Here is a 16,742-nt window from a genome sequence, read left to right on the forward strand (position 1 = left end):
AAAACACCTGATATTCAACACTACTGTAAAGTGATAATAACAACTAAAGGCTAAATTCTGCTGCAACATAGGTTAGCAAAGAAATTGCTTATTATTCAAATGGCCCATCTTAGCAAGAGCTTTGAAAGTGATACATTCAAGTATACTTTATCTCCACTGACAATATGCAGAGTTCTTTCCCCAAGGATGTTAATAATTTCTTAAGCTTGAACAACCATCTACTAATAAGAACTGCCAAATGCTGTAACAAAAAGATGTGTAGGAGCGTCAGCTGAAACACTGCCCTGTGGGAACTCAAAAAACTCTCCATTTCCAAACCATCCTTCAGGGCAGAAGATATACAGAAGTATTTTTCAGTGTAATTAAAAAGTTACAATACTACTAAAAAAGAAACCTTTGTAAAAACCATTTTATAAAATTAAATACCTTCTTTAGTATATTATCATAAGCCATGACACTGAAGTGAGTCACATAAAATGAGCCTTGGCCTTATAAATTTTCAGCCATTTTTTCACTCAGAATCTCTCTGCCCCGTATATACTGTTCCTTTCCAGATACCATTGGTCTCTCTTACTGTTGCAACCACAAGTACCAGATTTGCTGTTATTTCAGGGAATTGTGCCTGAGAAGCTTTCTTCACTCAACATAAGGAAGAACATGGAATAAAGTAACTTATTTCATTCCTCACAATATTAGCTTCTGTTAAAAATCAAATGCTGATTGGATACATTCTCAGAACTTCTGATAATATTTTCTATATAGAACTAGTATAGTGCATCAGGAACTATATTGACCTTGACTATTTTAGGCTTTATTTTACCCACCTGAAATACAACTCTGGATTTCTCAAGCAGGTACGTTCTCATGTTAGCTCCAATGATTTGGTAACTCTGATCAAAACTGATTTCAGTGTATTTCCCAAATCGACTGCTGTTATCATTCCGTGTGGTTTTTGCATTGCCCACAGCCTACAAAAATTATAAACTTTTACAATTTGCTTTACTCACATCTCTCTCATAAGAATAACTTTGTCAAAACTTGAGTCAACCACAAGTTTCTAAAATCAAAGGTGCTCAGGGATCAATCTCTGTTCAAGCATTGAACTGTGTTACTTATATTTTGAGGCTTAAAATTGAAGACAAGCCTCAAGTCAAATACTAAAATGCTACATAAACTGAAAATTAGACAAAGTATATTTTTCCAGCATAAGGGTCCAAGTAATAAAACCAATTAATTTGTTCAATATTGCTACATCATCCTCTAATTAGGCAAACTACCACCTCCAAAAGGCCACTGGTAAATCAGACAGGACCAGGTGTTTCTGAGGCTGACCACCTCTTTCCATCAGTAACAATCAGAGGCTGAAATTCAAATTTAAGTATCCAACTCAGACAGATGAAGTATCCCTGAATATTTCAAACAAAATTTCCCAGAAGCTCTCAGAATTCTTCCCCTGATGAGTACAGGCTTGACAGACATTCTCCCCAAACTTACCTCAGTTATTGGATTGGATGCCAATACTTTATCCTCCACATCAGCATTGCTGCTTGACTTACTCACAGTGGCAAAGTATCTCATGGTGTACCTTGCAGACACAGTCTTTCCAGCTCCTGATTCTCCACTGACTATAATGGACTGATTTTTGTTATTCCTAAAAGCAAATAATCAGACAGTTTATGTCAGACATGTCTAAAGGGCATGTATAAAAGTAGGAATTACACACATGAAGCAAAGTTTGAAATCACAGCTGGGCCCAAGTCTCATACATCAGTTCCATCTTACATCTATTCTTCTCTTTCTCCTCCTCAGTTGTAACCTCCAGGTTGATGTCATTGCTATTCACTAAGTTTTACCCCTCATCAAGAATGAAAATAGTTTTGGTTCTAGAAATTCCTCAGCTGGTTAAGGAATTCCTCTTCCTCCAATTAAGCTATGTGTTCAAAGATATTCCTAATAGCCAGTGGCACATAAACAGTAAAATTAAATGACAATTAACACTGCCACTAGACTTCAAGAGTTATTTATGGACATTAAATAACATACTGAACCTTGCCATTTGCTTGTATGCTTCTTCTGCCACAGCAAATATGTGTGGATCCATGTCCCCCATGTTTTGCCCACTGTATGCATGGATAATGGCATCTCCATATATTGGCAGCTGCTTATAGGGGTTTATTGCAACCAGAATTATCCCTACAGCCAAGCGTACAAAACAAAAATAAAACACAGGTTAGTTTTATGAAATGCCTGGTTTTGGCAGTTGAAATAATACAAAGTAGCAATATTTTCTGGGTAGAATGTGCTGATGAATAAAGAAGTCTATACTCACACATAAAACCAGTTAACACGAGTTAAAATACACTTCAGGAAAGCATTACACACATCATGTTGCAAACTGAATCAAGATTAATACTTTTTAAAAAAGATTTTTTAAAAACTCTCCATTTCACATAGCTTACCACTATATGTGTAGATAAGTTTAGATTCCACAAAACGAATTTTAAGGTTGTGTAGAACAGCTGGTTCATGCAGGTAACTGAGTGCAGTGAGATCATTTTCACCAACAAGTATGTCAGGATTTCGTAGTGGTGGCAAAGCAGCTGGATCTACAGGGTAACTCAGCTCCTGTCAACAAAAAATACTTGAAATGTCATAAAATGCATATGTTTGCATAAGTACAAATCTTCTACCTTTACATGAAGTTATAGAGTGGATGCAGCCCTGTCTGATCATCTATTTCATTGTACCATACATCCCACTGAACTTGGGAGAATTGGAGGTGTTTGTTGCTTATGAAAAAGAAAGCCTCATTTTCTTTATTTATAATATTTTGTATTGAAATCTGTAAAAATTTGACATGTTTAGCTCTCCAAAACCAGGCATATTTCAAGTACAGATAAGAATAACAGATCAGCTGCAAATGAATGAAAGTAAAGACCTGGTCAGAACTCAAGTCAGCTCTGTAACTGTCATTACTTGCAACACCTCAGTTTTCTTTACAGAAAGTTTAAAACTCACTTCTGTTTCTTTCAACAAATCCTTTAATATTTATGGAACAGGAATGCAGAAATACAGAAATGCTTTTAAAGTGTTAAATCTGTAAAGAACTTGGATACTATCATTAACAATCTTACACAAACCAACTAAAAAAGCAAAAAGCTGGCTCTGTGAGAGAGAATTATGCCTGTCCTGCACTTTCTGATGTTCACTTCAGTTTAGGACGAGTTTCAGGGCTTGTCTCCAAAGCAATCTCTGAGGTATGCTCTCCATGCTCATGTATACAGACAGTGGAATTGCACTCCTCAGATTTTGGGCAGCAGATGTGTACTGTACCAACTTCAATATGATGAAAAAGGGAAATGTGTATGTGTTATTTAGATCCCACAATGGTGAGTGCTATGTTTCTGCATAAACATATCTCAGCAAACCCCACAATAATTCAGACTTTTCTCCTTACAGTTCCATCCTCTAACTGCACATGAAGAAAACTGTCTCCAGCTTTGTAGTTTTTTGTGATTTCTGCAGACTGCCAAACTTCTTCATTATCAGGGATCCAAACCCTATTGTACTGTAACAGAAAAACAAGGCAATAGTTAGCTTAGCTACTATCATAATACCAGGCTAGCATTAAAAAATACCTTTCAAACATCAAGCGCAACCCCATTCCAGGACTTTCAGGGTTTATTATTAGCTCTGTACAGCAGGATATATTTTTTGTGATTTTGTTATTTTTCATGAAAGAATACAAAAAGAAAGCAGACTCATTAATTTCAGACATGCACATTCTGCTCCTGTTCGGAGCAGAGTCTGCAGAACACAGCATGCAGGAAGGTGAGCAAGGGCCAGACTGTTGCCAGGCTCTTCATATCCTCTAAAAATGAACAAAGAATAAAACACACTTAAAGGGGAGACCCTGTTTCTAGGAGGGTTCAAATAAGCAAGTACCAGAGAAATCATCTCATTACCAGAAATCAGACAATCAGGTATGGACAATCACTTCCCTGAATTCAAGTACAGGACACTGAACTCAGAATGCATTCTGCCAGAGGCACACTGTCATACCTAAGAAAGACTGCACAGTTCACTTTCTTTTAATGGGACTGAAGTGCAACCTCCAAACATCTTTCCCTGCTCTAGGACAAACTTCAAAGACTACTGGCTGGCTTCTTTCTTTACAAGCAATCAACTGGCATACTTTAGCTCTCTCTCAGCAAGGTATCTGTAATCCACTGAAGCATAGATATTTGAAAAAAATATTTGAATGTAAATTATGCTGTTTGGACCATTTAGTTCTCCTGTGCTGAAGTTAAATGCAGAAGCAAAAGCAACTTCTTAAAATGCTCTGCCTGAGAAGCTATGGGAAACAACATTCCTTAAAAGATATAACACAGCTGGAAACCTCAGGAGTAGGGAATTACTTTAGTGATGTGGAGTATGTCCTTCTCATCCTGACAGGGTTTGACAAAATGACATTGTTGTCCCTACTAACACAAGAAACTATAATATATACCCTTCCAGCATCCTTCTGTTTTGATAGCCAAAACCCTTCCCTTAATTCCCTCACCCTAGCTATATTCATGGTCAGTTGAAACAAGCTGTTTAAATAAACCTGTGAGAACTGCTGCAGCTGCTTACCTGAAAAATTAACATTAAGTCAGCATTTCATGGAGTGCGAGCAGACCCACAGATCCCTTGGGGACTCGTATTCCCTTTCCTTTTGGTGCTGCAACTGTTGGTTTTGCCACAAACTACTTTTTTCTCCTCCAGTTTGAAAGGAGCCTTGGAAGCTCGAGCAGATCCCCAAAACACGAGTGTCTCTGCCCCAAGAACCCCCCTGAACCAGGGTGGGTGCCTACAGAGGTCCCTGAAAGCTGCACTGCCCAGCTGTAGCTGCTTTAATTCTAACCATCAAGGATCAACACCAAACAATTTAGGGTAGGAGGGGCTTGCACAAGAATGTCCTGTGAGTTACCCTGTGCTGCTCAGCTGAGGTTTCAGTACCTCTAAGGACAGACATTGACCTTTCTAGTGAGCCACACACCACCCTGGTGCTCATCAGGGGATGAACAACCATGGAAACCTCAGCTGCTTCCATGGCACCTCCTTGCTGATGCTTTCAGCATGATGGCATTTTTCACACAATATCCGAAATCACAAAGACATTTTCTAAACAACCCCGAACAAATGTAATGGCAATGTTTTCATCTATCTGACCAAGGGGACAAAGGCCCAGCTTCTCAAGTATCTATTTAATAGCCACATGAAAGGCATGGCTAAATTAGCTTTACATTTGAGTTTTCTATGTTTATCCAACTATAAATTGTTAATTGTATCATTCCTACACTATGCTGATCTCCTGGCTTACAGATAATGATTGTTAAATTGAATTCTTTGTTTGCTGTTATTCTTTGGGAGTTAGAATATCACCACCAAACAGCCTCAGGGGCACACAGTGTTTTCCCACGCAAGAAAATGAACTGCGCTAGGTCAAGGACGAGAAACGGAGGGAGGAGAACGTGATAAAAGCACTGATTCTTCAGGAAAGGCCCCTGGAGTCGCAGGAGCCTCCATTGGCAAATGCACCCAGCCTGGAGAGCTGGCTGTCTCCAAACCCTACCTCGCAGGTAAACAGACGGGAGTTTGCTCATTTCCGTGTCAGGTTACACCCGCACTCCTTCCCCCTTCACCTGTCCAGCATTCCTGGGAAAAAGAACCGCGCTCCTTCTCCCAGCGGCTCCGAGCGCGGCAGCAGCGGCGGGACCCACCAGCCCTGCAGCTCCATGGCAGCAGCAGATAAGGGACAAGCTCACTAAATCACCAACATACCCCTGCTGGTTTGTTATTTAAAGCTAAGCAAACAAACGATACGTCACAACACTCTGGTGACTACAGGAGAAGAGGGAAAAGTTGTGCAAAAGTTTCAGCGGGCGCAATAAGGAGGAAGAATCTTTGCTTTAGGGCCAAGCTCTGCCGCACACATTCAATATTTGCCCAACAGAAAGAGCGGCGCTCCGAGCATGAGTGCCCAGCGAAGGGCAGTTAAACTTTCACGCCGCCTAATCGCTGGCTGGAACAGCGAGACCGGCAGCCAGAGGCCGAGACTTTCACTAAAGGAGTGTTTCTCTCAAAAAGAAGTGTCTCCCCTGTGCTGCGGTGTCCCGCACGGGCGGCTCTGCGCTGTGCCCACCGCCCGCGGGCGCACCAAGCGCTCCGGCTCGGCCCCTTCCCCTCGGCCCTTCCCCATTCCCGCTCCAGCAGAGCCTGCACAGCCCCTTGCCCTGGGCCCATCCCTTTCCTCAAGCCCCGCTCCGGCAGAGCCCCCATAAGCTCCTTGCCCTGAGCCCATCCCCAGCCTCAGCCCTTTCCCTGGGCCCTTTCCCAGCCCCAGCCCCGCTCCCGCGGAGTCCGCACGGTCCCTTGCGGGCCCCTTGCCCTGGGCCCTTCCCAGCCCCGGCCCCGCTCCGCCAGAGCCCGCACGGCCCCCTGCCCTGGGCCCTTCCCAGCCTCGCTCACCTGCGTGTAGAGCTCGGCCAGCGCCATCGGGGCACAGCCGCAGCTGTCCGGTCCCGCAGGTGCCGCGGCCCGGCCCGGCCCCCGCCCCGGGGCGTGGGGAGCGGCCCTGCCCCGATCGGCGCACCCCGCCCGGCCCTGCCCGCCGAGCGCGGCAGCCCGCACGGGCAGCAGGGTCCCGGCTCTGTCCGTTCTCCTAGTCACCGTCCTGGCACACCTTTAGGGACCCGGAGGGATGGACACTGCGGCTGCCAGAGGGGCCCCGGGGAGCAGTCCTGACCCAGCGGAGAAAACCAACACAAACATTAATCACTGCCTACCAAAGCGCTGTAAAGGAATTTCTATGACAAGCTCAGAATAACATAAAAATTAACAACACTGAGTGGATTTAGTAGGTTTAAAGCACTGACAGGTGCTACAGTTGAATGTCCTTTATGAGGAAGAAGACTCGGATAACCACAGTGCTGTGTTTCAGCAGGTGGATACATGCCAAGACCCACCAGCCCTCCCCACCCGACACGAGGAGCTTCCATAGCACACAAGGGAATGTTTTAGTGCAGTTACTCACATTTTATTTCAGGAACAGTTAATATTAGATGACAAAACACCCTAACCAGAACTGGGTTATGTTGAACAAAGCATTCTCCCATAAGCACAGCAGTTTATGGCACACTGCTGCTATCTGGGTGTGTATTTACACATCCTCAGATTTTAACCAACTCCCTTGGCAGTCAACACCGAGCCTGCCATGGAGGCAGAGGGAACCCTGTGACCATCTGGGGTCTATGCCAGCACACAGCTCATGAGCCACCAACCAACCAAAAACACCCTGAAACAAACTGTACAGTTGTACTTTTATTTGGACATTTTCCAGTGATAGCTATTAGGCTACAGTTTTTATGATGCATACATTTACTAAGTACAACATCAGACACTACAACAGATCAGAGCTCAGGTAATTCTGACAATGTTTTGTTTTTCATCTATGTACTGTAGTGGCATCAAGTGAAAACCTATGTTTAAAGGCTTTTTCTCATCACATGAAGTATCAGCATCTTAAAAAACCCAAGTGTTTACTCATAGTTTTAGTATGTATTTGAAATGTGTTCAGTTTAAACCACAAATTACATATAGACCTTCAAATTGCAATTGCTGGTGTTTCCAAGTTGGGAACAAATGTTGCTGGATATCAATCCACTTTCAATGAAGCTGATGCTACTTTTTCCTATAATAGATTAATTTCAGTTAACTGACTTAAGCACTTTTATGTTCCATCCCAGTTTGAAGTGTGAGAAACTATTTTCAAAATTTGGATAGAAGACTGCGTCCTAAACATCAGAAAAAAATGATCACTGGAATAAAAATACACCAAACTGAATGAGGTAATTATTGTGCAAAATCTGTAGAATAACTGTATATATTTCTAAGGGGTCCTTGACAAGTATTTTTCCAGCATCTGATAAAATCTATCATCTCCATAGATAATAAATTAAAATATAAAAGATATGTCCACATTAAAAGAGCATAACAATGATTCAAAGGAAAAAAAAAGTTTTTAAAATAATTCTGCATTATATTCCATGGTTAAAAAGATTTTAGTCCTAAGGTGAAAGTTATATTATACACTCACACTAAAATTTTACTTCTGAAAAGTGCATGTAAAATACTGCCATGTAAAATGTTAGATGAATTACCAACTACACATCTATTCCAACTCAAAAATATTTTCCTTTAAAACATGTCAAGCAGCATATACTTTTAATGTGATATAAAAGTAATACCAGTCCAACCACTGAGTTTAAGGATGATACCTATAAATTACTAGACACTACTTTTTTTTAAGGAAACGATACAATAAGGCTTTTTACAGGTAAACAAACTTCAAAAATAAACAAAAATACATTGAGGCATACATTTTCAACACTAACGCTTAAGTAGTGGATACATTTCCTGATCTACAGTATGAACATACTGTAATGCCAATTGTTTGTTTTTCAATAGGAGAAAAAAACCTGGGAGGTCAGCATGTTCTCACGTGTTTTCTTTCCTAACCCTGTTACTGGATGCGAAGGCCTTGCCATTACATTCTCACGAGTACAGTACCTGACAGTCTGAAAACGACCTTACACCTCATTTGCAGCCACTTCACAGCAGCCAGAACCTCAGAAATCAAGTAACCTTTGAAAAAGGAGTGTTTGGTATTTGGTGCAGAGGAGAACCTCAATCATTTAGCAAAGATCATTCAGAACCCTTTCACAATGCAGTATAAATTCTTGGAAGTACTGGCATGATCCATCAAATGTAATATGGGACATTTGAATACAAGATGACAGGAGCATCTTCAAATGATTCTGAGAAAGTTTATGTTGTCTTTATTTCCAATTTGAGCAACCATACAAACAGCACGTCTGCCTTTCAAGTAAAACAAAACTGAAATGTTTCAGTCTGCTCAACAGCAAATCTTTTCTCTGTGAATTTCAGGCAAACAGAGGAGCACCAGTCTAATAGTGTACCTCTAGGTTATTTATCAATATTGTAAATTAAATTAATGTTAACACTAAGATGCAGATTATTATAATACATTAAAAATATTGCACAATGCAACTGAGCAACGTGTGTGGCTTTATTTTTACATCTATGTTTGAGCCATCCACCACAGAACTGGAACCTTACACGAGGCCTCCACACTCCAATATGCCTCACATTGTGAAATCTGAGTTTTATATAGCAGATCCAAGATGTGTGAGACAGAAAAATCTTTCCAGTAAAATGTGCAACATTCAAAATAACTCGGTTTCTCATTATGCACTCTGATTTCCAACCATTAAATCAGCATGAATCATAGTCAAGTGACAGCATCATAGTCAAAACCTACTTAACTTTCTTGTTAGTCAACCTTTCAAAGAATGAGAGCCTAGGGCTACTGCAGAAATTTCCTATTAAAGTTTTTCCTCTCATATTCCAGTGTGAAAGAAGACTTTTCTCTGTTGTTATTTTTTTTTAAGTGGCATAAAACCAAGAGATTATACTTAAAATACACATTGTCATCTCTGGGGTCTACAAACAAAGAACAACATTAGACAGACTCTATAACCTAAATAGATACTAAAATCATTACTGACTTCTGATCGTTTGTTTCAAGATTCTGTATTTTTAGCTAACTACTTTTAAAAATAACTAAACGTGTAATTTCCAGTGTGCTACTTGTGCTTAATTACCATTTTCCTCTACAGGTGTTACTTGATACAATGTGCAAAATTCCAGTTAAAATAACAGACTGCAACAGACTGTAAATAAGGTTGACAACAAAAAAATGAAGTGTCTTATTTTTAGTGCTTAGTATGATACTGTCATACATTTAAAACAACAGAATACGCAGCAGCGATTTAGTTTGCTTGGTAAACCACAGTTCTAACAAATAAACACCTAAGTTAGAGCATATAGTGAACTATAGGACTTATCACTACAATTTATGTCAAACTGACATAAATGAGGAAGTGGTTTAAGAAATAACTTTATATATTGCCAGTTTGTGTTTTTCCATTCCGTTTTTACAAATTCAATGTAACAGGCTCCCACGTGACTGTGTATTCTACTACAAAATGCCTTACTTTCAAGTCTTCCAAGTCCAGGACTGTGACTGTCCCTATTGGTCCCCACCTATGAGAAGAGTACATATGGATTTTAATTTACACTATTTAAATATGTTACTAAAGATCTAAAAATGTCTCTAGACAGCTGAAGACACAGTTTTTGTCCAAGCCCGATTTCCATACTCTGGACACGTACAAATCAGTGATGTCCTCATCAATGCAGTCACCAATAAGTACAAATGCACATCTTTCTATGAGCCTTCAGCCTCTGGTGCTGCTGTGCAGTTCCCAGCTACCTCAACTACACACCTGGGCTTAGACAGGCTTTTGTTCAGAAAAACGTGGGTTTAGTGGCTCACTATGTTTGAACAGGTACAGACATCAGGCAACTGGTTCTCCATCTAACACTGACAGGACATCCCGGGGATCACACACGTGATATGAAGCCCAGGCCCAAGCTGGCTGGGATCTGAATGGTTTCTAAAGCCAGAGAGGACGGATTGAAGGGGAAAGTAACAGGGAAGATGTGTTTGGCATCCATGAGCAACTGAGGAGAGTCCTTCCTGTCCCGCAGACGCACCTGCAGAGATAAGAAAGTGACGACATCAGCATTTAGCCAGCTGACTGGGAAGAACCACCTTACAAAGCTGATCTGTGCAAACACACTCTGTGCTAACCTGAGCTGACACATTAACACCAACTGGGACTTCAAACTGTAGTTACTGTGATCTGCTTCACTTCTGCACATCTCTCCCTTACAGTGCAATCTGGGAATACCAGGATTCCATGCAAAAGGAAGATTTTGCCCAGTATCTGGTAACCATCTTTCCAGTAAGTGAAATTACTGCTTTATCTCAGTTCTACCTTCCCAAATTCCCTCATCTTGCTATACTGTAATTCAATTTCTAACAGATCAGAAAGCTCACATTTGTTTCTTTAGTTTTGCTCTACTGGCTGCTTCTCTTTGGGGTTTTCAAAACTTGTCACTTTCACCAATATATACAAAACTAGAAGGGGTAAATTAAGACCTTTGATATGGATATAGGCCTCAATTTTCAAGGCACAAAAGTTCACATACAGACACAGGTCTGGGTAAATTTGCATATCTAAATCTTAGTGCTTGAAAAGTTGTCACACAAGTGAGCTTACATACACAAAGATGAATAAGCACAAAAACCCCTCACCTGAAAACCTCATACATAGTGACAGGGAAACTAACACTTTCATCTAAGTCTGGAGGCAGGACCTTCTCACTGCTCAAATTCTAAGGCTGACATCACCTTTTCAATGGTGTTAAACTATAGCTAAAAACCACAGTTTTTATTTTCCTGAATGTAGTTCAGGATGTAAACAATTTTGACTGATCAGAGGTTTTCTTGGAAATAGCCAAATGATTTTTGATGAAAAGACAGACATACCTGTATTGTACGTATAAATGACACCAAGACTCTCTCTTCAAACTCATTAACTGGAGTATACAAATTCAGGACTTTTACAATCTGTGAAGAAGAACAATCACTTTCAGGTTCATGTTACTGATCAATCAACAGATGCATCTGTGATTACTAATAATATAATTTTAAAATTAGCTATTTAAAAAAAAGAAAGTTATTTTCAAGTATCTGTTATTTTTCTGCTTTATTCATTAATGCAGAATTCCATCATCCTGCTCAATGCTAAGTTAAATGACTGCCTCCTTCAGAACATATGCTCTTTGGAGGTAGAAACCCAAAATTTCTACATATGTGATGAAAATAACAAATGATGGGAAAATCACATGAGAAGTAACTGATTGTGTTCCTACCACCCCCAAAACCATGATGTATTTCTCACCCTAATTTTTACCCTGTAGTCATGACCTCCTGTAGTCTTACAAGGTCTGTTTTTCAAGAGAGCGAGCTATTTCTCTAAAAACAGGGCTAAAATCACCAAAGAAAAGAATTACATAACAAAGACTTTAAATAATAAAATGGGTGAAAAATCTATTAAAAATCTGTTTTTTACTATTTCCTTTATTAAAAACTCAAAACATTTTTGTTAAAAAGTTAAAACACAGCACATGGAATTCTAACTTCTTATTCAGCAGAAAACTAAGTGATTTTGCAGTAATTTGAATTTATAAATCAAAATTTTTAATATTTTGATGCATATTATATGCTTTATTAATGCAACTGCTAGTGCTGACACAACAGTGAAAGAAATAGGGAAAATTCTTCCTTTTCCTAGTGAGAACTGTTCAGTAAGCATCAAAGATGCTTGGTCCATTTATTCCTGGTCAAGCACTATGCAAATTCAGCATGGTTTGAAAAAGAAGTGCAACGTATCTGTACAAAATCTGAGCTTTCATAAATAGGAGTCTGTTTACTGAGACCCACTTGGTCCAGCCTTTGAGGCTAATAGGTACAGTAACCTCACACTCTTGTTTGCAGACTCACAGACAACAGCTCTGCTTCAATTGCCCATCAGCTTGGCTGGATACCAACCCTGATGGCAGGAAGATCAATTCCTGCTGCCCTAGGCAGAGCTGTCTGGAGAACAGAGATGTCTTTCAACGAAGATTTTCTCTAAAGATTTCCAAAAACAGAGACTGTACAGCACTGCACCCTGCACAATCTATTGAGCTTCCTCTCATTTGTTCAAAACTTATCTCAAACATCAGACTCAAAAGGGTCTGATCCTTTTCTCACCCCTCCAACTTGATCTGTTTTAGCAAAACAGAATAAGAAACCCCCAATTCATGTGTGACAGTGGTGCTGGCAGAGATAGCAAACACCAACAGAGCAGAGAGCTGCTCAGGACAGACAATGAGCATTTGCTCACCTGGGCAGTGGTCAGTGCATTGCACATTGAACATATGGCTTCTGCATCTTCATCTGTTTTCTTTTTTACTTGCAACAACTGGGCAGCCTGGATGAGGGGTTCCAGGGTTTCCTTAGCCCCACTGTTCATCAAATTTTTATCACGTAGCCATTCCTCCAGTTGACTCACATTGTATCTGTACAAAGAGGTAAGAGCAGCAAGAACATTAATGCTTGATTAGAGATAAATGTAAATCATGTGCAATCTCTCTTTCCCAGTGCTGCTTCTCTGTCCTTATATGTGTTTTGTTATTTTGTCTTCACACTGTTTTCTTCCAATTAAGGCAGGGACTTTGACTTTCATAACAGTTAGAAACTATGGTCAAAGATTTCCACTAGTCTTTCCCATTTGTTTCTGTTCCTATTAATTGCATGAAAGTGACAAGAAGAAAGGCAAATGACATTTTGTCCATGTTAAAGTACAGTGAGGCTTTGGGACCTAACTTGAGGGACTAGATTTCCTGACATATGCCAGTAAAATCCATTGAACAAATGATGTTCAATGCAGGAGATGATTCAGATGACTTTACCTGAGGATGCAGCAAACAAAGAGGTATCCACTGCACCACCAGTATACAAAAAAAGCAGAAAGTATGTTTGCTATTCTTCTCTAAAAGCTGAGGAAGCAATTACCAGCATTTCACCTAGAACTCTGATTCCCACTTGATAATGAAACACTTTTAGGCTTGCTTCTACCACATTTCCTTGAACATCAGGTAGGATTTGGTCAAAGTCAACTAAGCTGTTTTTAATCAAATTTCACCAAATAAGTTTAACACCATCTGCACCTCTTTGCAGGTGGAAAAATAGATATTCCAGATATCTGCAGCCCCATCAAAATGATATTCAGAAACGTAAAGAGTTCAATAAGCTTTTCATCAGTGCTCTGAAGGGAACTGATAAGCTGTCCCACCTTATCTGCATCCCTTTGCTCCAGGAGCACATGTCCTTGCGCAGGAGGAGGTTGTTGAGTGTTACAGCCCCAATGATGTAGAACATCTGCTTGACCACCTGTTTGATGAGCTCAGGGTCCATGCCATGCTGGCACATGACCGAGTGGAAGGAGTTGAGCTGCCTGATGATGGAGTCCAAGGTGTAGGTGCCCTCGTCAGCAATGCTGGACGTTCTCTTGCGCAGCCCCGTGGGCTTCACCCCTGACACGCCCTGGATGGTCTCGTGCTCCAGCATTCCTGAAACTGCATTTGGTTGGCACCATTATTGCAATGGCTGAAAACTGCTCATACACAAGGATATTGGGCAAGACAGCAAAGCAGAGAGAGCAGGCTGGGCATTCTGCTACCCACAGTTTACCATGATTTCCAGAAATTGTGTCCCACTATGTTTGGCAAACTCTGAGCTCACGAGGTTTTGACACAGATTCCAGCATGTGTGTTTAAAACGACAGTCTGAATCTAGCTCAGGAAAGTACTTTTTTTCTCCTGGGGTCATATGAGTAGTGGAGTCAGCAAACTGAGAGCTGCTCCATTCTTTTAAATGTTGTGATTGGAAAGGATCATGAAAATTTCTGTGGGAATACTGTCTGAACAGAAAATGTAAAGTATTCTTAATGGGAAAAAAAAAACTCTCTCTGAATGTTAGCTTTATTACTGCTTGTGATTTAACTCCTCACTGCTCTCAGTAACAACAACTAAACATTTTTCCCATATTAATTTCAATTAAGAGTTCCCATGTAAATAAAGCCTAATTTTTCCATGGGTTATTTCCCAACAGACAGGGTGACAAATATCAGATTGTCCTGCCAGCTTCTTCCTGCTAATGCCTGATTTATGCCAAGCATGCATAAGGTATACCAATTTATTCTGGCATTGCCAGAAGAACCAGTCACAGTTTAGGTTTTCTTCCAATCCAACCTGTCCAGAATAGTCTTTGTCATCTCTGAACAGAACACCACAAGAACTACTAATGAAACTCTACTGTTTAGGAAGAAATACAAGATACACCTTCTACCACCATCACAATTTTCATTTTGGTACTATGTTATGAATTTTAAGGAATTCAACTTTGCCTTACCAATCATTGGTTGCAGAATATTTTCCAAAACTCGGACAAGTTGTTGGTAGATCTGAATAGCCAAGTCACTCAGAACTTGTCTGTATTCAGCTAAATCAAAATTAGTGAGGCAGTGTTCATTTTGACGAGGTGTATTATGCTTCATAAACCCCTGCATTCATAAAATAACATAAATTAATGCTTCAGTAGAGCACAAAAATATTACACAAACCCAGTATTTGCATTTTCTTTCATGCAACTGACAAATAATACCTTAAGTCACAGCCCCTTAAAATTTTAGTTTGGAGCTTTGATTGAGGCCAATGCTAGGATTTGCTTTTCAAGTGTCATGCCCACCGCAGCTGCTTCCTTAACTCAAAATTTCAGGTCTGTGACACAGGAACAACTCTGCCAGCTTTCTGGCAGGCAAGACTCCCTCCCACTCCAGCATGGGCATTTTCACATGGCCAGCTATGGCCAAAAGGCCAATTAAGCTCAAAAGAGGAATTGGGCATATCACAGCCTCCGAACATCAACTGGTCTACTAAAGGCTAAAAGGCCTAGCATGGCCTTTTTGATAGGGAGTGCAGTGAATCACTGCTAAAAACCATAACGGTAGCTGCCAGATCCTCTGCTTAATCTGAGCTGGCCCTTTTGGGAACCCAATAGGCTCTGGGTACCAGCCTGCAATAAAGGGAGGCTGGTTCAAATCTTATATCCCTGTGCTTTCCACTGATGCCGTCACCATCATTCCAAAAGTTCTAGCCATTTTAAGAGCCTATGACTAGATCTTTTGTACAAGATTTGTGAAAGAGCAGTGCTGGCAACTCTGGAGAGCAAAAGAAACCAGGATAAGAGCACTGCTTACCTCTTCTCCACTGTACTGCTTCAAACAGTGCAAAAACCGGCAGGTGTTCGACAGCCAGAAGGACACTGTTTCAAAGTCATCTCCTCTTTTCTGAAGATAGAAACAAACACACTTCAGCAAAGACTGGCAGGAGAAATAAAATAGAATGCAACATACACAATTAAATGCTTAAAATACATTTTCTAGTAGATTCTCATTCTGATGTTTTGCAAAACTTTGTGTATTGCAGTAATATATTAGGAAAGCAAGAGTTTTGGCAAAGTGTCATTTAGCACCCTCCTTCTTTTCCTTAGTATTTTTCACGAATTATTTCCTCCACAGGGATGATCCTTCTGTGTGTTACAGACCCCTCCTAATTGCTCTGGGCAGAAATCAAAGGGCAATGTGACTGTATTCCCAAAATACCCAATGACTCTTGTGAAGAGCCCAGTGAGGAAGACTGGAATGATACACAGCCAGCAGGAGGAGCAGGGAACAATTCAGTTTTCATGAATGCCAGTTACATCACAACAACTTTGGCAGCCTGAAATGGAAAATGAAACAAAACAACAAATCCCTCTCACCACAGAACACAGGATCCAATATATGCTGAGTAGCTCTAGAGCGCCACAGTGCACACTTCTTACACTTAAAAATGTTCAAAAATTCCTATGGACATCTAAGCTCCTGCAGGATTGTTTACCAAGTATTTTTTCAAAACTTGCTGTTTGATTAAAGGCTTGGCTTTTGACAGATGTCTCTCATTTAAAAAATAAAAAAAACATGTAAGCATAAAACGTATTCATGTCTTAATAATGCCTTCAAGATACACCTGGGCTGAACTCTCCCAGCCAGCTCTTGAAAAGACTTTGGGCAATAACATATTATCATCAGTGTAATCTGTAGGTGAAGCAAATGAGGAAT

The 16,742-nt window shown here is 40.4% G+C and overlaps 2 protein-coding genes across 5 annotated transcripts in view; both read right to left on the reverse strand.

The window, feature by feature from the left end:
* MYO5C (myosin VC) overlaps positions 1-6,716 on the reverse strand; it is a 35,597-nt gene extending 28,881 nt beyond the window's left edge. Inside the window, exons 1-6 of the mRNA XM_074549361.1 lie at positions 6,514-6,716; positions 3,458-3,568; positions 2,460-2,625; positions 2,049-2,193; positions 1,495-1,651; positions 825-968 (exon numbers count right to left, since the gene is read on the reverse strand). Of these exons, the coding sequence (XP_074405462.1) occupies positions 825-968; positions 1,495-1,651; positions 2,049-2,193; positions 2,460-2,625; positions 3,458-3,568; positions 6,514-6,540 (750 nt within the window). The 5' untranslated portion in view covers positions 6,541-6,716. The remainder of the gene's footprint in view (positions 1-824; positions 969-1,494; positions 1,652-2,048; positions 2,194-2,459; positions 2,626-3,457; positions 3,569-6,513) is intronic.
* Positions 6,717-7,352: 636 nt separating this feature from the next.
* MYO5A (myosin VA) overlaps positions 7,353-16,742 on the reverse strand; it is a 96,895-nt gene continuing 87,505 nt past the window's right edge. For all 4 annotated transcript variants that reach the window (XM_074549357.1, XM_074549358.1, XM_074549360.1 and 1 more), the window contains 6 exons: positions 15,840-15,929; positions 14,993-15,143; positions 13,875-14,157; positions 12,924-13,098; positions 11,522-11,602; positions 7,353-10,683 (listed from right to left, as the gene is read on the reverse strand). In XM_074549357.1, coding sequence (XP_074405458.1) covers positions 10,531-10,683; positions 11,522-11,602; positions 12,924-13,098; positions 13,875-14,157; positions 14,993-15,143; positions 15,840-15,929 — 933 coding nt within the window. In that variant the 3' untranslated portion in view covers positions 7,353-10,530. The remainder of the gene's footprint in view (positions 10,684-11,521; positions 11,603-12,923; positions 13,099-13,874; positions 14,158-14,992; positions 15,144-15,839; positions 15,930-16,742) is intronic.

Source organism: Zonotrichia albicollis, chromosome 11, assembly GCF_047830755.1.
Source record: "Zonotrichia albicollis isolate bZonAlb1 chromosome 11, bZonAlb1.hap1, whole genome shotgun sequence".
In the NCBI taxonomy this organism is placed as follows: Eukaryota; Metazoa; Chordata; class Aves; order Passeriformes; family Passerellidae; genus Zonotrichia; species Zonotrichia albicollis.